The sequence below is a fragment of the Oncorhynchus tshawytscha genome, unplaced genomic scaffold, assembly GCF_018296145.1.
Source record: "Oncorhynchus tshawytscha isolate Ot180627B unplaced genomic scaffold, Otsh_v2.0 Un_contig_3728_pilon_pilon, whole genome shotgun sequence".
Classification (NCBI taxonomy): Eukaryota; Metazoa; Chordata; class Actinopteri; order Salmoniformes; family Salmonidae; genus Oncorhynchus; species Oncorhynchus tshawytscha.
Window position 1 is genome coordinate 50,001 of NW_024609218.1, and position 20,000 is coordinate 70,000.

General features: G+C 47.5%; 1 protein-coding gene and 2 non-coding genes across 3 annotated transcripts in view; all 3 read right to left on the reverse strand.

Moving 5' to 3' along the window:
- The window catches only part of LOC112242282 (huntingtin), a gene marked incomplete at its 3' end in the record, with an annotated part of 113,680 nt that overhangs the window by 49,993 nt on the left and 43,687 nt on the right, over nt 1–20,000 (reverse strand). Inside the window, 16 exon segments of the mRNA XM_042314537.1 lie at nt 1–29; nt 749–891; nt 2,327–2,592; nt 2,944–3,066; nt 5,243–5,359; nt 5,967–6,103; nt 7,520–7,668; nt 8,225–8,280; nt 8,592–8,753; nt 10,514–10,592; nt 10,832–11,055; nt 12,425–12,502; nt 14,799–14,909; nt 15,696–15,823; nt 18,096–18,216; nt 19,577–19,779. The exon segment at nt 1–29 is cut by the window's left edge and continues 200 nt beyond it. Coding sequence (XP_042170471.1) covers nt 1–29; nt 749–891; nt 2,327–2,592; nt 2,944–3,066; nt 5,243–5,359; nt 5,967–6,103; nt 7,520–7,668; nt 8,225–8,280; nt 8,592–8,753; nt 10,514–10,592; nt 10,832–11,055; nt 12,425–12,502; nt 14,799–14,909; nt 15,696–15,823; nt 18,096–18,216; nt 19,577–19,779 — 2,126 coding nt within the window.
- LOC121844443 lies at nt 11,981–12,107 on the reverse strand. Its single transcript, XR_006081994.1, has one exon.
- LOC112242565 lies at nt 12,260–12,389 on the reverse strand. Its single transcript, XR_002952524.1, has one exon.

Here is a 20,000-nt window from a genome sequence, read left to right on the forward strand (position 1 = left end):
GGCTGCTGCTGTGATCCTACGGAACATGCCTGGAGAGAGGGGGAGGGATGGGAGGGAGAGAGAGAGAGAGAGAGAGAGAGAGAGAGAGAGAGAGAGGGGGAGGGATGGGAGAGAGAGAGAGGAGAGAGAGAAAGAGAGGGAGAGAGGAGGGATGGGAGAGAGGGGAGGGGAGAGAGAGGGAGGGATGGAGAGAGAGAGAGAGAGAGAGAGAGGGGAGGGATGGAGAGAGAGAGAGAGAGAGAGAGGAGGGAGGGATGGGGGAGAGAGAGAGAGGGGGAGGGAGGGATGGGAGAGAGAGAGAGAGAGAGAGGGGGGGATGGAAGAGAGAGAGAGAGGGGGGTGGGAGAGAGAGATAGAGAGGGGGGAGGGAGGGATGGGGAGAGAGAGAGAGAGAGAGGGGGGGGAGGGAGGGATGGGAGAGAGAGAGAGAGAGAGAGGGGGGAGGGATGGGAGAGAGAGAAGGGAGGGATGGGAGAGAGAGAGAGAGAGAGGGAGGGAGAGGGAGAGGGGAGGGGGATGAGAGAGAGAGAGAGAGGGGAGGGAGGGATGGGAGAGAGAGAGAGAGGGGGAGGGAGGGAGGGATGGGGAGAGAGAGAGAGAGAGAGGGGAGGGAGGGATGGAGAGAGAGAGAGAGAGAGAGAGAGAGAGAGAGAGAGAGAGAGAGAGAGAGAGATCATATTCACTTTCATATATATGTCTCTAAATGTGAGTGTGTGTATATATATCTATCTAGTTCTTGTCCACTCACCACTCTTGAAGATGTGTATGAGACACATTAACAGAGTCCCCAGCTGTTGACAGTAGAACGTGTGTTGCTGTTCTGTCATGTCAACCTTCACCTGTCTGGTCGAGATGTCATCTAGCATCACTCCTACTAGCTGGAGTAGGAACCTGGAGAGAGGAGAGGAGAGGAGTCATCTAGCATCACTCCTACTAGCTGGAGTAGGAACCTGGAGAGAGGAGAGGAGAGGAGTCATCTAGCATCACTCCTACTAGCTGGAGTAGGAACCTGGAGAGAGGAGAGGAGAGGAGTCATCTAGCATCACTCCTACTAGCTGGAGTAGGAACCTGGAGAGAGGAGAGGAGAGGAGTCATCTAGCATCACTCCTACTAGCTGGAGTAGGAACCTGGAGAGAGGAGGAGAGGAGAGGAGTCATCTAGCATCACTCCTACTAGCTGGAGTAGGAACCTGGAGAGAGGAGAGGAGAGGGAGTCATCTAGCATCACTCCTACTAGCTGGAGTAGGAACCTGGAGAGAGGAGAGGAGAGGAGTCATCTAGCATCACTCCTACTAGCTGGAGTAGGAACCTGGAGAGAGGAGAGGAGAGGAGTCATCTCATAAGGCCTTCATGGTCGAACTGCTGCAAAGAAACCACTACTAAAAGGACACCAATAAGAAGAGGAGACTGGCTTGGGCCAAGAAACACGAGCAATGGACATTAGACCAGTGGAAATCTGTCCTTTGGTCTGATGAGTACTGTGTAATGTGAGATTTTTGGTTCCAACCGGAATGTCTTTGTGAGATGCAGAGTAGATGATCTTCACATGTGTGGTTCCCACCGTGAAGCATGGAGGAGGAGGTGTGATGGTGCTTTGCTGGTAACACTGTCGGTGGTTTATTTAGAATTCAAGGCACACGTAACCAGCAAGACTACCACAGCATACGCCATCCCATCAGGTTTGCACTTAGTGGGACTATCATTTGTTTTTCAACAGGACAATGACCCAACACACCTCCAGGCTGTGTGAGGGCTGTCTGACCAAGAAGGAGAGTGATGGAGTGCTGCATAAGATTACATGGCCTCCACAATCACCCGACCTCAACCCAATTGGGATGAGCTGTACCGCAGAGTGAAGGAAAAGCAGCCAACAAGTGCTCAGCATATGTGGGAACTCCTTCAAGACTGTTGGAAAAGCATTCCAGGTGAAGCTGGTTGAGAGAATGCCAAGAGTGTGCAAAGCTGGCATCAAGGCAAAGGGTGGCTACTTAGAAGAATCTCAAATCAAAAATATATTTTGATTTGTTTAACACTTTTTTTGGTTACTACATGATTCCATATGTGTTATTTCATAGTTTTGATGTCGTCACTATTATTCTACAATGTAGAAAAGAGTAAAAATAAAGAAAAACCCTTGAATGAGTAGATGTGTCCAAACTTTTGACTGGTACTGTATTTTTTTTAAAGTGAAGTTGACAATTTTTTAAATATCGCGCTCTCTCATATTCCTAAATGATCAAGAGTCAACTTTGACCCCTAAAAGTATGTACCTGGGGGGTAACCATAATAACCACAGAGCAACCGTGAAGACCCGATCCTGCACTCACCTGGCAAACGTCTCCTCCGGCGGCACCCGCTCTCCGTTGGCCTCCTGGTTGTCGGGGGCGACAGTTGCCAGGGTCGCCAGAGGCGGTGGCGACGAGAGGCTGCTGTCGTCGCGGAGACGTCGGATGGTGGGACAGGAGAGGAGGAGAGGAGAGAGGGAGAGCTCGTGGACACGAGAGAGGACTATGTCTTCAGTGGACTGAGAGATGAGGACTCGGAGGACAGCCAGGACACCTGACACCCACAGCTGAACTGTGTTGACATTAGCCTGGGGAGGGAGGAGAGAGGAGGAGGGAGGGAGAGAGGAGGGAGAGACAGGAGAGAGAGAGGAGGAGGGAGGGAGAGAGAGGAGAGAGGAGGAGAGGGAGAGAGGAGGGAGAGACAGAGAGAGAGGAGGAGGGAGGGAGAGAGGAGAGAGGAGGAGAGGGAGGGAGGGAGGGAGGGAGGGAGGGAGGGAGGGAGGGAGGGAGGGAGGGAGGGAGGGGAGGGGAGGGAGGGAGGGAGGGAGGGAGGGAGGGAGGGAGGGAGGGAGGGAGGGAGGGAGGGGTAGAGAAAGTTAGCCTCAGTAAAGACCTGACAACAATTTAATTATCCAAAAAGCTCAAAATCCGTGTCTCACCATGGTAGCAGGTGTAGTGAACATTCCCTTCAGCAGCATATCTACCGGGCGGAGAGAGGAGGGAGCGACCGTCTCAAACAGAGTGTTCAACACTCCCAGAGCCTCAGGGGAGTCCAGGTGCATCTAGGACAGAACACTGTGTTACCATGTGTTACCACTATGACATCACCTAGGACAGAACACTGTATTACCGTGTGTTACCACTATGACATCACCTAGGACAGAACACTGTGTTACCGTGTGTTACCACTATGACATCACCTAGGACAGAACACTGTGTTACCGTGTGTTACCACTATGACATCACCTAGGTCAGAACACTGTGTTACCATGTGTTACCACTATGACATCACCTAGGACAGAACACTGAATCAGTAGACACCACCTCAGGTCCTGTGTTACTACCTCAGGTCCTGTGTTACTACCTCAGGTCCTGTGTTACTACCTCAGGTCCTGTGTTACTACCTCAGGTCCTGTGTTACTACCTCAGGTCCTGTGTTACTACCTCAGGTCCTGTGTTGCTATCTCAGGTCCTGTGTTGCTACCTCAGGTCCTGTGTTACCACCTCAGGTCCTGTGTTACCACCTCAGGTCCTGTGTTACCACCTCAGGTCCTGTGTTACCACCTCAGGTCCTGTGTTACCACCTCAGGTCCTGTGTTACTACCTCAGGTCCTGTGTTACCATGACACTACCTCAGGTCCTGTGTTACCACCTCAGGTCCTGTGTTACCATGACACCACCTCAGGTCCTGTGTTACCATGACACTACCTCAGGTCCTGTGTTACTACCTCAGGTCCTGTGTTACTACCTCAGGTCCTGTGTTACTACCTCAGGTCCTGTGTTACTACCTCAGGTCCTGTGTTACTACCTCAGGTCCTGTGTTACTACCTCAGGTCCTGTGTTACTACCTCAGGTCCTGTGTTACTACCTCAGGTCCTGTGTTACTACCTCAGGTCCTGTGTTTAACCTCAGGTCCTGTGTTACCACCTCAGGTCCTGTGTTACCACCTCAGGTCCTGTGTTACCACCTCAAGTCCTGTGTTACTACCTCAGGTCCTGTGTTACCATGACACCACCTCAGGTCCTGTGTTACCACCTCAGGTCCTGTGTTACCATGACACCACCTCAGGTCCTGTGTTACCATGACACTACCTCAGGTCCTGTGTTACTACCTCAGGTCCTGTGTTACTACCTCAGGTCCTGTGTTACTACCTCAGGTCCTGTGTTACTACCTCAGGTCCTGTGTTACTACCTCAGGTCCTGTGTTACTACCTCAGGTCCTGTGTTACTACCTCAGGTCCTGTGTTACTACCTCAGGTCCTGTGTTACCTCAGGTCATGTGTTACTACCTCAGGTCATGTGTTACTACCTCAGGTCCTGTGTTACTACCTCAGGTCCTGTGTTACTACCTCAGGTCCTGTGTTACTACCTCAGGTCCTGTGTTACTACCTCAGGTCCTGTGTTACTACCTCAGGTCCTGTGTTACTACCTCAGGTCCTGTGTTACTACCTCAGGTCCTGTGTTACTACCTCAGGTCCTGTGTTACCACCTCAGGTCCTGTGTTACCACCTCAGGTCCTGTGTTACCATGACACTACCTCAGGTCCTGTGTTACCACCACCTCAGGTCCTGTGTTACCACCTCAGGTCCTGTGTTACCACCTCAGGTCCTGTGTTACTACCTCAGGTCCTGTGTTACCATGACACTACCTCAGGTCCTGTGTTACTATGACACCACCTCAGGTCCTGTGTTACCACCTCAGGTCCTGTGTTACCATGACACCACCTCAGGTCCTGTGTTACCATGACACTACCTCAGGTCCTGTGTTACCATGACACTACCTCAGGTCCTGTGTTACTACCTCAGGTCCTCAGGTCCTGTGTTACTACCTCAGGTCCTGTGTTACTACCTCAGGTCCTGTGTTACTACCTCAGGTCCTGTGTTACTACCTCAGGTCCTGTGTTACTACCTCAGGTCCTGTGTTACCTCAGGTCCTACCTCAGGTCCTGTGTTACTACCTCAGGTCCTGTGTTACTACCTCAGGTCCTGTGTTACTACCTCAGGTCCTGTGTTACTACCTCAGGTCCTGTGTTACTACCTCAGGTCCTGTGTTACTACCTCAGGTCCTGTGTTACTACCTCAGGTTACTATGACACCACCTCAGGTCCTGTGTTACTATGACACCACCTCAGGTCCTGTGTTGCTATGACACCACCTCAGGTCCTGTGTTAGGAACAGGCAGTACAGGAATAACTTCAAATAAGTTTACAAGCTATCTGTTTCTCTCACTGTGGTCGTACCTGTTGTTTTCCTATCATGGGCAGTATGATGTCAGCGATCTGTCTGGACAGTCTCTTCCACTTGTCCTCGTTCTCCTTGTGACACTGCTGGAGGACCAGGATGAACATCTCCAGCACCTAAACACAGACACACAGAGGTCAAAGGTCACACAGGTGAAAATGTTACATGGTTGTAATGGTTGCATGGATCAAATATTTCATGATTCCAAAGTACCAAGATTCCAAAGTACAAAGGTTCCAAAGCACAAAGGTTCCAGAGCACAAAGGTTCCAAAGCACAAAGGTTCCAAAGTACCAAGATTCCAAAGTACAAAGGTTCCAAAGCACAAAGGTTCCAAAGTACCAAGATTCCAAAGTACAAAGGTTCCAAAGCACAAAGGTTCCAAAGCACAAAGGTTCCAAAGCACAAAGGTTCCAAAGTACCAAGATTCCAAAGTACAAAGGTTCCAAAGCACAAAGGTTCCAAAGCACAAAGCTTCCAAAGTACCAAGATTCCAAAGTACAAAGGTTCCAAAGCACAAAGGTTCCAAAGCACAAAGGTTCCAAAGCACCAAGGTTCCAAAGTACAAAGGTTCCAAAGTACCAAGATTCCAAAGTACCAAGATTCCAAAGTACCAAGATTCCAAAGTACAAAGGTTCCAAAGTACAAAGGTTCCAAAGTACCAAGATTCCAAAGTACAAAGGTTCCAAAGTACAAAGGTTTCATGGTTCCAGAGTGTGTTTACCTGGTGGTACTGTATGAGTCTCAGCAGCATGGAGACCACCACCTCTTTCTGGGTGTCCAACTCCTTCCCAGCATCAGCCTTGTTGGAGCCTCTCAGAACAAACAGGTCATGGACTATAGGCTGCAGTGCTGGGATGGCTGGATGGGGAGAAAGACCCAGTCAGACAAGGAGGAGAAAGACCCAGTCAGACAAGGAGGAGAAAGACCCAGTCAGACAAGGAGGAGAAAGACCCAGTCAGACAAGGAGGAGAAAGACCCAGTCAGACAAGATGGAGGAGAAAGACCCAGTCAGACAAGATGGAGGAGAAAGACCCAGTCAGACAAGATGGAGGAGAAAGACCCAGTCAGACAAGGAGGAGAAAGACCCAGTCAGACAAGGAGGAGAAAGACCCAGTCAGACAAGAAGATGGAGGAGAAAGACCCAGTCAGACAAGGAGGAGAAAGACCCAGTCAGACAAGATGGAGGAGAAAGACCCAGTCAGACAAGAAGATGGAGGAGAAAGACCCAGTCAGACAAGAAGATGGAGGAGAAAGACCCAGTCAGACAAGGAGGAGAAAGACCCAGTCAGACAAGGAGGAGAAAGACCCAGTCAGACAAGAAGATGGAGGAGAAAGACCCAGTCAGACAAGGAGGAGAAAGACCCAGTCAGACAAGGAGGAGAAAGACCCAGTCAGACAAGGAGGAGAAAGACCCAGTCAGACAAGATGGAGGAGAAAGACCCAGTCAGACAAGAAGATGGAGGAGAAAGACCCAGTCAGACAAGGAGACAGACCCAGTCAGACAAGGAGGAGAAAGACCCAGTCAGACAAGGAGGAGAAAGACCCAGTCAGACAAGGAGGAGAAAGACCCAGTCAGACAAGGAGGAGAAAGACCCAGTCAGACAAGGAGGAGAAAGACCCAGTCAGACAAGGAGGAGAAAGACCCAGTCAGACAAGGAGGAGAAAGACCCAGTCAGACAAGGAGGAGAAAGACCCAGTCAGACAAGGAGGAGAAAGACCCAGTCAGACAAGGAGGAGAAAGACCCAGTCAGACAAGGAGGAGAAAGACCCAGTCAGACAAGGAGGAGAAAGACCCAGTCAGACAAGATGGAGGAGAAAGACCCAGTCAGACAAGGAGGAGAAAGACCCAGTCAGACAAGGAGGAGAAAGACCCACATCCTCATCAACAACCAGTGAGTCCTGGATCCAATATTATTCTATAACACAACATGGGCCTGTGGTCAGTGTATCGGCTCTGTGTGTGTTCCTACCATGTGTGTCAGTGTATCGGCTCTGTGTGTGTTCCTACCATGTGTGTCAGTGTATCGGCTCTGTGTGTGTTCCTACCATGTGTGACAGTGTATCGGCTCTGTGTGTGTTCCTACCATGTGTGTCAGTGTATCGGCTCTGTGTGTGTTCCTACCATGTGTGTCAGTGTATCGGCTCTGTGTGTGTTCCTACCATGTGTGTCAGTGTATCGGCTCTGTGTGTGTTCCTACCATGTGTGACAGTGTATCGGCTCTGTGTGTGTTCCTACCATGTGTGACAGTGTATCGGCTCTGTGTGTGTTCCTACCATGTGTGACAGCCTTCCTCCCACTAGCCATGATGCCATCACACAGTTGAATGATCTTTGGGATGCTGATGATCTGTTTGGAGTGGTACCGCTCGTACGACAACAGAACCAGGAAGAAGAATATGTTGGGGACGATCGCCTCCGAATCTCTGGAGAGACCGAGTCAGGGAGAGAGAGAAAGAAAAAGAGAGAGAAAGAAAGAGTGAGAGAAAGAAAGAGACAGAAAGAGAGAGAGAGAGAGAGAAAGAGAGAGACAGAAAGAGAGACAGAGAGAAAGAAAGAGACAGACAAAAAGAGAGAGAGAGAGAGAGAAAGAAAAGACAGAAAAGAGAGAGAGAGAAAGAAAGAGACAGAGAGAAGAGAGAGAAAGAGAGAGACAGAGACAGAGAGACAGAGAGACAGAGAGAGAGAGAGAGAGAGAGAGAGAGAGAGAGAGAGACAGAGAGAGACAAAGAGAGACAAAAATAGAGATACAGAGAGAGAGAGACAAAGAAAAGAAAGAGTGAGAGAAAGACAGAAAGAGAAACACAGAGAGAGAAAGAGAGAACATCAGACAACAAGATCAATTGAAAGTGTAGAAATCAGGCCCTTTTTGGATGGACACTCCTACAATGAGAACAGGAAGTAACTGTCTTAACAAATAGTTTAGAAATCAGACAAACCCCTTTTTTGGGGGTCTTGGTCAAAAGGTGATGAAGGTCTTACCTGAACTGTCCCACCTCAATGTACTCAAACTGCTTCAGCACAAAACCTATGAACACCTGGAACAGAGAGACGAGGTTACAACCACACCGCCTGTGTCTTGTGTGTCCATGAGGCAGTGTTCACACAGGCAGAACAATTCGGATCTTTCCTTCCACTAATAAACACATCAGATCTGTTTCATAGCTAATCTGATTGGTCAAAAGACCAATTAGTGAAAAGAATAGATCACAATTGGTCTGCCTGTGTAAACGCTCTATGTGTGTGTGTGTGTGTGTGTGTGTGTGTGTGTGTGTGTGTGTGTGTGTGTGTGTGTGTGTGTGTGTGTGTGTGTGTGTGTGTGTGTGTGTGTGTGTGTGTGTATTCTAACCTGGTCCGAGTCCAGCAGACAGTAGTTGACTCGTAGCTGTACCAGCTGCGCCAGCAGGTCTAGGACCTGTCTCTGCAGCGCTACAGAGGTGGAGGTGGTGTACAGTTTCAGAGCCTTGATCACCAGAGGTTCAAACAGACGAATGTGGTTGTGGATCGCATTCTGGAAGACAATCGATCAATATATTGATTAAGTCAGTCAATCAATCAATATTTTTTTTAAGTTACAAACAGACAGATGTGGATCTCATTCTGGAAGACAATTGATCAATATATAAATTAATCAGTAGGTCAATTAATCAATCATTTAAATTTACAACCAGACGGCTGTGGATCACATTCTGCAAAACAATCAATCAATCAATGAATGTATTCGTAGAGTCACCATGAGTTATCTAACCACTCAGTCACCATGAGTTATCTAACCACTCAGTCACCATGAGTTATCTAACCACTCAGTCACCATGAGTTATCTAACCGCTCAGAGTCACCATGAGTTATCTAACCACTCAGAGTCACCATGAGTTATCTAACCGCTCAGAGTCACCATGAGTTATCTAACCGCTCAGAGTCACCATGAGTTATCTAACCACTCAGTCACCATGAGTTATCTAACCGCTCAGTCACCATGAGTTATCTAACCGCTCAGAGTCACCATGAGTTATCTAACCGCTCAGAGTCACCATGAGTTATCTAACCACTCAGAGTCACCATGAGTTATCTAACCACTCAGAGTCACCATGAGTTATCTAACCGCTCAGAGTCACCATGAGTTATCTAACCACTCGGTCACCATGAGTTATCTAACCGCTCAGAGTCACCATGAGTTATCTAACCACTCAGAGTCACCATGAGTTATCTAACCACTCAGAGTCACCATGAGTTATCTAACCGCTCAGAGTCACCATGAGTTATCTAACCACTCAGTCACCATGAGTTATCTAACCGCTCAGAGTCACCATGAGTTATCTAACCACTCAGAGTCACCATGAGTTATCTAACCGCTCAGAGTCACCATGAGTTATCTAACCACTCAGTCACCATGAGTTATCTAACCGCTCAGAGTCACCATGAGTTATCTAACCACTCAGAGTCACCATGAGTTATCTAACCACTCAGTCACCATGAGTTATCTAACCGCTCAGAGTCACCATGAGTTATCTAACCGCTCAGAGTCACCATGAGTTATCTAACCGCTCAGAGTCACCATGAGTTATCTAACCACTCAGAGTCACCATGAGTTATCTAACCACTCAGAGTCACCATGAGTTATCTAACCGCTCAGAGTCACCATGAGTTATCTAACCACTCGGTCACCATGAGTTATCTAACCGCTCAGAGTCACCATGAGTTATCTAACCACTCAGAGTCACCATGAGTTATCTAACCACTCAGAGTCACCATGAGTTATCTAACCGCTCAGAGTCACCATGAGTTATCTAACCGCTCAGAGTCACCATGAGTTATCTAACCGCTCAGAGTCACCATGAGTTATCTAACCACTCAGTCACCATGAGTTATCTAACCGCTCAGAGTCACCATGAGTTATCTAACCGCTCAGAGTCACCATGAGTTATCTAACCACTCAGTCACCATGAGTTATCTAACCGCTCAGAGTCAATGAGTTATCTAACCGCTCAGAGTCACCATGAGTTATCTAACCGCTCAGAGTCACCATGAGTCATCTAACCGCTCAGAGTCACCATGAGTTATCTAACCGCTCAGAGTCACCATGAGTCATCTAACCGCTCAGAGTCACCATGAGTCGTCTAACCACTCAGTCACCATGGCAACCATATGATTCACCTTGTAATATGACTCATGTATTAGAGCTGTACCGCGTGTGTGTGTGTGTGTGTGTGTGTGTGTGTGTGTGTGTGTGTGTGTGTGTGTGTGTGTGTGTGTGTGTGTGTGTGTGTGTACCTTGTCTCCTCTCTGTTTGGTCACGTTGGTGATACTGGATCTCAGCTGGTTGGACACCTTCTGCATTACATCAAACCACCTGATGGGGACAGATACAAGGAGGGGAGAGATGTGAGTGTGAGTGTGTGTGTATGTATATAACCCTGTGTGTGTGTGTGTGTGTGTGTGTGTGTGTGTGTGTGTGTGTGTGTGTGTGTGTCTGTGTGTGTATAACCCTGGTGTGTGTGTGTATATAACCCTGGTGTGTGTGTGTGTATATAACCCTGGTGTGTGTGTGTGTGTATAACCCTGTGTGTGTGTGTGTGTGTGTGTGCCCACCCTGACGCGTCCTGCTCCTGCTCAGCCTGCACCATGTTCCTGAGGCTGGCGTCGGCCAGGGCCTGAGTGAAGTGTGTGTAGGGAGCCATGAAGCAGTAGTGATAGAGGCCAGGTCTCAGGCTGGACGAGCCCAGACGGAGAGCCTTCCCCTGGGATCGACTAGGACCGCCCTGGGCCCCCTCGTACTGGGAGGCTAGATTGGTACCAAACAACGTCTTCAATAACTGGCGGGAGAGAGGACAGGGGTTGAAATGGTACCTTAACGTTCCCATAATTCCCTGGGTTTTCCAGAAACACGATTTGCAGATTCCCAGATATTGGAAGGAATAAATCAGGATATTCTGGGAATGTTAACATTGTTCAACCCTAAGGTGACAGGATATTAAAATCACACACACCAGACTACCGTCTTATCCCTCAAAGCACACCTCTCTCTCTCACACACTGACCTCTCTCTCTCTCACACACTGACCCCTCTCTCTCTCTCACACACACACTGACCTCTCTCTCTCTCTCACACACACACACTGACCCTCTCTCTCTCTCACACACACACACTGACCCCTCTCTCTCTCTCACACACACACTGACCTCTCTCTCTCTCTCACACACACACTGACTCTCTCTCTCTCTCTCACACACACACTGACCCCTCTCTCTCTCTCACACACACACTGACCTCTCTCTCTCTCCCACACACACTGACCTCTCTCTCTCTCTCACACACACACTGACCTCTCTCTCTCTCTCACACACACACTGACCTCTCTCTCTCTCTCTCACACACACTGACTCTCTCTCTCTCTCTCACACTGAACTCTCAATTCAATTCAAGGACCTCTCTCTCTCGCTCTCACACAGACCTCTCTCTCTCACCCACACACACTGACCTCACTCTCTCACTGACCTCTCTCTCTCACACACACACACTGACCTCTCTCTCTCTCTCTCACACACACACACTGACCTCACTCTCTCTCTCTCACACACACTGACCTCTCTCTCTCACACACACACACTGACCTCACCCTCTCTCTCACACACACACACTGACCTCACTCTCTCTCACACACTGACCTCACTCTCTCTCTCACACACTGACCTCTCTCTCTCTCACACACACACAAAGTCTCTTCTGAACGTTAGTGTTTTGTATAGAACCATCGCACAGGGAGACCGATATCTCTCAGTCCCTGTCAGGTACCAGTCTCACTCTGTGGTGAGTCTTAGAGACTACAGTACACTGACCAGTACAGTAGTCATTACACTGACCACCACACAGACACACACACACACTGACCTCACCCTCTCTCTCACACACACACACTGACCTCACCCTCTCTCTCACACACTGACCTCACTCTCTCTCTCACACACTGACCTCTCTCTCTCTCACACACACACAAAGTCTCTTCTGAACGTTAGTGTTTTGTATAGAACCATCGCACAGGGAGACCGATATCTCTCAGTCCCTGTCGGCAGGTACCAGTCTCACTCTGTGGTGAGTCTTAGAGACTACAGTACACTGACCAGTACAGTAGTCATTACACTGACCACCACACAGACACACACACACACACACACAGTACAGACCTGTTGAACACAGACCGTGGCCATCAGAGGTTCTCTGGAGAAGCAGAGTTTCAGGTAGCTGAGGATCTCTTCCACACACTGATGGATCAGACAACAGTAATCAATACATCATTATACTATACAACTACTAACTAATCAATACATAAGTATACTATACAACTACTAACTAATCAATACATCATTATACTATACAACTACTAACTAATCAATACATCATTATACTACAGCTATTATCTAATCAATACATCATTATACTACAACTACTAACTAATCAATGTATCATTATACTATACAACTATTAACTAACTTCTATTTAATCAATACATCATTATACTACAACTATTAACTAATCAATACATAATTATACTACAACTACTAACTAATCAATACATCATTATACTACAGCTACTAACTAATCAATACATCATTATACAACTATTAACTAACTACTATCTAATCAATACATCATTATACTACAACTATGAACTAGTATCTAATCAATTTGTCATTATACGACTACTAACTAACTACCATCTAATCAATACATCATTATACTATACAACTATTAACTAATCAATACATCATTATACTACAACTATTAACTAATCAATACATCATTATACTACAACTACTATCTAATCAATATACCATTATACTACAGCTACTAACTAATCAATACATCATTATACCACAACTATTAACTAACTATCTAATCAATACATCATTATACTACAGCTATTAACTAATCAATACATCATTATACTACAGCTATTAACTAATCAATACATCATTATACTACAACTACTAACTAATCAATACATCATTATACTACAACTATTAACTAACTACTATCTAATCAATACATCATTATACTACAGCTATTAACTAATCAATACATCATTATACTACAGCTATTAACTAATCAATACATCATTATACTGACAACTACTAACTAATCAATACATCATTATACTACAACTATGAACTAGTATCTAATCAATACAACATTATACCACAACTATTAACTAACTACTAGCTAATCAATACATCATACTACAGCTATTAACTAATCAATACATCATTATACTACAACTACTAACTAATCAATACATCATTATACTACAGCTATTAACTAACTACTAGCTAATCAATACATCATACTACAGCTATTAACTAACTACTAGCTAATCAATACATCATACTACAGCTATTAACTAACTACTAGCTAATCAATACATCATACTACAGCTATACATACTGACCTTTCCGATGTCGTGTAGCGTGGCCATCTCTAACTCTTATGAACATGAATAAGAGATCTAACTCTTATGAACATGAATAAGAGTGATCTAACTCTTATGAACATGAATAAGAGATCTAACTCTTATGAACATGAATAAGAGATCTAACTCTTATGAACATGAATAAGAGTGATCTAACTCTTATGAACATGAATAAGAGTGATCTAACTCTTATGAACATGAATAAGAGTGATCTAACTCTTATGAACATGAATAAGAGTGATCTAACTCTTATGAACATGAATAAGAGTGATCTAACTCTTATGAACATGAATAAGAGTGATCTAACTCTTATGAACATGAATAAGAGTGATCTAACTCTTATGAACATGAATAAGAGTGATCTAACTCTTATGAACATGAATAAGAGTGATCTAACTCTTATGAACATGAATAAGAGATCTAACTCTTATGAACATGAATAAGAGATCTAACTCTTATGAACATGAATAAGAGTGATCTAACTCTTATGAACATGAATAAGTGATCTAACTCTTATGAACATGAATAAGTGATCTAACTCTTATGAACATTAATAAGTGATCTAACTCTTATGAACATGAATAAGTGATCTAACTCTTATGAACATGAATAAGAGTGATCTAACTCTTATGAACATGAATAAGAGTGATCTAACTCTTATGAACATGAATAAGAGTGATCTAACTCTTATGAACATGAATAAGAGTGATCTAACTCTTATGAACATGAATAAGAGTGATCTAACTCTTATGAACATGAATAAGAGTGATCTAACTCTTATGAACATGAATAAGAGTGATCTAACTCTTATGAACATGAATAAGTGATCTAACTCTTATGAACATGAATAAGAGTGATCTAACTCTTATGAACATGAATAAGTGATCTAACTCTTATGAACATGAATAAGAGTGATCTAACTCTTATGAACATGAATAAGAGTGATCTAACTCTTATGAACATGAATAAGAGTGATCTAACTCTTATGAACATGAATAAGAGTGATCTAACTCTTATGAACATGAATAAGTGATCTAACATGAATAAGTGTTACAACAGGTTTCTAGGAGGTGTATTAGGGTCGCTCTGACCTTTCCGATGTCGTGTAGCGTGGCCATCTCTAGCAGCTGAGACAGAACGTCTAACGTAGAACGCAGGAACCCTCCGAACTTCTCGTTGGTGCTGTGGAGGTCCAACGTAACCTAGGAAACACAAAAACAACAACATAAAGAAACCAAGTGTAGTCAGTGAACACAACTGCAGTTCTATGAAGTATCAGAACTCATGTTGGTTATTTTACACTTTTAAAACATCCAGGTTGACTATTCTGATATTTCAGTGATTCAGAAAAGACGAACTCCAAGAGTCTAATGTGTAGTTGATGACTAGGAGTGTGTGTGTGTGTGTGAGTGTCAGTGTGTGAGTGTGAGAGTGTGTGTGTGTGTGTGTTTGAGTGTGTGTGTGTGTGTAGTGTGTGTGTGTGTGTGTGTGTGTATGTACCTTATAGTTGGTGTTTGTGTGTGCGCGTGTGCGTGCGTACCTTATAGTTGGGTGTGTGTGTGTGCGTACCTTATAGTTGGTGTGTGTGTGTGTACCTTATAGTTGGGTGTGCGTGTGTGTGTGTGTGTGTGCGTACATGCGTACCTTATAGTTGGTGTGTGTGTGTGTACCTTATAGTTGGTGTGTGCGTGTGTGTGTGTGTGTGTGTGCGTACATGCGTACCTTATAGTTGGTGTGTGTGTGTGTGTACCTTATAGTTGTGTGTGTGTGTGTACCTTATAGTTGGTGTGTGTGTGTGTGCGTGCATACCTTATAGTTGGGGTGTGTGTGTGTGTGCGTGTACCTTATAGTTGGTGTGTGCGTACCTTATAGTGGTGTGTGTGTGTGTGTGTGTGTGTACCTTATAGTTGGTGTGTGTGTGTGTGTACCTTATAGTTGGTGTGTGCGTGCGTGCGTACCTTATAGTTGGTGTGTGTGTGTGTGTGTACCTTATAGTTGGTGTGTGTAGCTTTGAGGACGTCGTACAGTTTGAGGTAGGTGGGTAGATGATAGAAGCTCCCCAGGGTTGTGGACTTGTTGACGTTAGCCGTGGACCCCGAGCTGTCCGCTGGCCTGCCTGCTCACAAACAGGTCATGAAGAGAGGGATCTTTGTGAAGCCCTGGGTTACGTATCCTTCACACACCTTTGACTGAAATCGTTCATTAACGAAGGACTAAGAAACGGACTGAAGTTAAAAAGAATCAGATTGGTCAGACTGGTCAGACTGGTCAGACTGGTCAGACTGAGTAGACTGAGTAGACTGGTCAGACTGGTCAGACTGGTTAGACTGGTTAGACTGAGTAGACTGGTCAGACTGAGTAGACTGGTCAGACTGGTTAGACTGATCAGACTGGTCAGACTGATTAGACTGGTCAGACTGAGTAGACTGGTCAGACTGGTTAGACTGGTTAGACTGGTCAGACTGAGTAGACTGAGTAGACTGGTCAGACTGATTAGACTGGTCAGACTGATCAGACTGGTCAGACTGGTCAGACTGGTTAGACTGGTCAGACTGGTCAGACTGGTTAGACTGGTCAGACTGGTTAGACTGGTCAGACTGAGTAGACTGGTCAGACTGAGTAGACTGGTCAGACTGGTCAGACTGGTCAGAATGGTCAGACTGGTTAGACTGGTCAGACTGATTAGACTGGTCAGACTGGTCAGACTGATTAGACTGAGTAGACTGAGTAGACTGGTCAGACTGAGTAGACTGAGCAGACTGGTCAGACTGGTCAGACTGGTTAGACTGAGTAGACTGAGTAGACTGGTCAGACTGGTTAGACTGGTTAGACTGGTCAGACTGGTCAGACTGATTAGACTGGTCAGACTGAGTAGACTGAGTAGACTGGTCAGACTGGTTAGACTGGTTAGACTGGTCAGACTGAGTAGACTGAGTAGACTGGTCAGACTGGTCAGACTGAGTAGACTGGTCAGACTGAGTAGACTGAGTAGACTGGTCAGACAGGTCAGACTGGTTAGACTGGTCAGACTGGTCAGACTGATTAGACTGGTCAGACTGGTTAGACTGGTCAGACTGGTCAGACTGATTAGACTGGTCAGACTGGTCAGACTGATTAGACTGGTCAGACTGGTCAGACTGGTCAGACTGGTCAGACTGATTAGACTGGTCAGACTGGTCAGACTGGTCAGACTGTTCAGACTGGTTAGACTGATCAGACTGGTCAGACTGTTCAGACTGTTCAGACTGGTCAGACTGTTCAGACTGTTCAGACTGGTCACACTGATCAGACTGGTCAGACTGGTTAGACTGGTCAGACTGGTCAGACTGGTTAGACTGGTCAGACTGATTAGACTGGTCAGACTGGTCAGACAGATTAGACTGGTTAGACTGGTTAGACTGGTCAGACTGAGTAGACTGAGTAGACTGGTCAGACTGGTCAGACTGAGTAGACTGGTCAGACTGAGTAGACTGAGTAGACTGGTCAGACAGGTCAGACTGGTTAGACTGGTCAGACTGGTCAGACTGATTAGACTGGTCAGACTGGTTAGACTGGTCAGACTGGTCAGACTGATTAGACTGGTCAGACTGGTCAGACTGATTAGACTGGTCAGACTGGTCAGACTGATTAGACTGGTCAGACTGGTCAGACTGGTCAGACTGTTCAGACTGGTTAGACTGATCAGACTGTTCAGACTGGTCAGACTGTTCAGACTGGTTAGACTGATCAGACTGTTCAGACTGTTCAGACTGGTCAGACTGATCAGACTGGTCAGACTGGTTAGACTGGTCAGACTGGTCAGACTGGTTAGACTGGTCAGACTGGTCAGACTGATTAGACTGGTCAGACTGGTCAGACAGATTAGACTGGTCAGACTGGTCAGACTGGTCAGACAGATTAGACTGGTCAGACTGGTCAGACTGGTCAGACAGATTAGACTGGTCAGACTGGTCAGACTGATCAGACTGGTCAGACAGATTAGACTGGTCAGACTGGTCAGACTGGTCAGACTGGTCAGACTGGTCAGACAGATTAGACTGGTCAGACTGGTCAGACTGGTCAGACTGATTAGACTGGTCAAACAGATTAGACTGATTAGACTGGTCAGACTGATCAGACTGGTCAGACTGATTAGACTGATCAGACTGGTCAGACTGGTCAGACTGGTCAGACTGGTCAGACAGATTAGACTGATTAGACTGGTCAGACTGGTCAGACAGATTAGACTGATTAGACTGGTCAGACTGGTCAGACTGGTCAGACTGGGTACGTATCCTTCACACACCTTTGACTGAAGTTAAAAAGAATCCGTTGTTTCTATGAAGCTTAAAGTCGGTGTTTACATGTTTCCTACAGAGCAGAAGTCGTCAGGAAGTGGACTACTGTACCAGTGTTGGTCTCGCTGCCTTTCTTAGGGCTCATGGGAATGGTGCTTGGCTCTGCTACCTCCTTGCCTTTCCTTCTGATGGGGCTGAGGGAGGGAGCGTTGGCTAGGGACGGCAGGGTGGCCTGGAGGGACAGAGAGGACAACACTGAGGGAGGGAGCGTTGGCTAGGGGACGGCAGGGTGGCCTGGGGGACAGAGAGGAAAACACTGAGGGAGGGTGGCCTGGAGGGACAGAGAGGACAACAGGGACGGCAGGGTGGCCTGGAGGGACAGAGAGGACAACACTGAGGGAGGGTGCGTTGGCTAGGGACGGCAGCGTGGCCTGGAGGGACAGAGAGGACAACACTGAGGAGGGTGCGTTGGCTAGGGGACGGCAGGGTGGCCTGGAGGGACAGAGAGGACAACACTGAGGAGGGTGCGTTGGCTAGGGACGGCAGGGTGGCCTGGAGGGACAGAGAGGACAACACTGAGGAGGGTGCGTTGGCTAGGGGACGGCAGGGTGGCCTGGGGGACAGAGAGGACAACACTGAGGGAGGGAGCGTTGGCTAGGGATGGCAGGGTGGCCTGGGGGGACAGAGAGGACAACACTGAGGGAGGGAGCGTTGGCTAGGGACGGCAGGGTGGCCTGGAGGGACAGAGAGGACAACACTGAGGGAGGGTGCGTTGGCTAGGGACGGCAGGGTGGCCTGGAGGGACAGAGAGGACAACACTGAGGGAGGGTGCGTTGGCTAGGGACGGCAGGGTGGCCTGGAGGGACAGAGAGGACAACACTGAGGGAGGGTGCGTTGGCTAGGGACGGCAGGGTGGCCTGGAGGGACAGAGAGGACAACACTGAGGGAGGGTGCGTTGGCTAGGGACGGCAGGGTGGCCTGGAGGGACAGAGAGGACAACACTGAGGGAGGGTGCGTTGGCTAGGGACGGCAGGGTGGCCTGGGGGGACAGAGAGGACAACACTGAGGGAGGGAGCGTTGGCTAGGGATGGCAGGGTGGCCTGGGGGACAGAGAGGACAACACTGAGGGAGGGTGCGTTGGCTAGGGGACGGCAGGGTGGCCTGGGGGACAGAGAGGAAAACACTGAGGGAGGGTGGCCTGGAGGGACAGAGAGGACAACACTGAGGAGGGTGCGTTGGCTAGGGACGGCAGGGTGGCCTGGGGGACAGAGAGGACAACACTGAGGGAGGGAGCGTTGGCTAGGGACGGCAGGGTGGCCTGGGGGACAGAGAGGACAACACTGAGGAGGGTGCGTTGGCTAGGGACGGCAGGGTGGCCTGGAGGGACAGAGAGGACAACACTGAGGAGGGAGCGTTGGCTAACGGCAGGGTGGCCTGGAGGGACAGAGAGGACAACACTGAGGGAGGGTGCAGTGGCTAGGGACGGCAGGGTGGCCTGGAGGGACAGAGAGGACAACAGGGACGGCAGGGTGGCCTGGGGGGACAGATTTTCACTTGATTGACACATTGTTTAGACACACACACACACACACCTTGACGGCGGGTCCGGGCGGCGTGTCGTCCAGCACGTGGGCACAGATGTTGAGTATCTTGAGGATGTGAGAGAAGAGTTGTTCCACCAGGACCACCAGGGGGCGCTCCCCCACCGCTGCCCAGGGCTCCTCTGTCTTACCGGGGACCGGCCCTCCCTCCTCCTCCCCAGCCCAGGGACTACACATACACTGTGGAGCCGTCGCTGGAGAGAAGAGTGTTGTACAGCTCGGTTTGATGTTGGGAATATGACAGCTGAATATTGTCATTGTGGTATTTGGGGATTAGGATCCCCATTATCATCATCCCCATTTTCTGTTTCTATAGCAGCAGCTACTCTTCCTGGGGTTTATTAGGATCATTATCTGTTTCTATAGCAGCAGCTACTCTTCCTGGGGTTTATTAGGATCATTATCTGTTTCTATA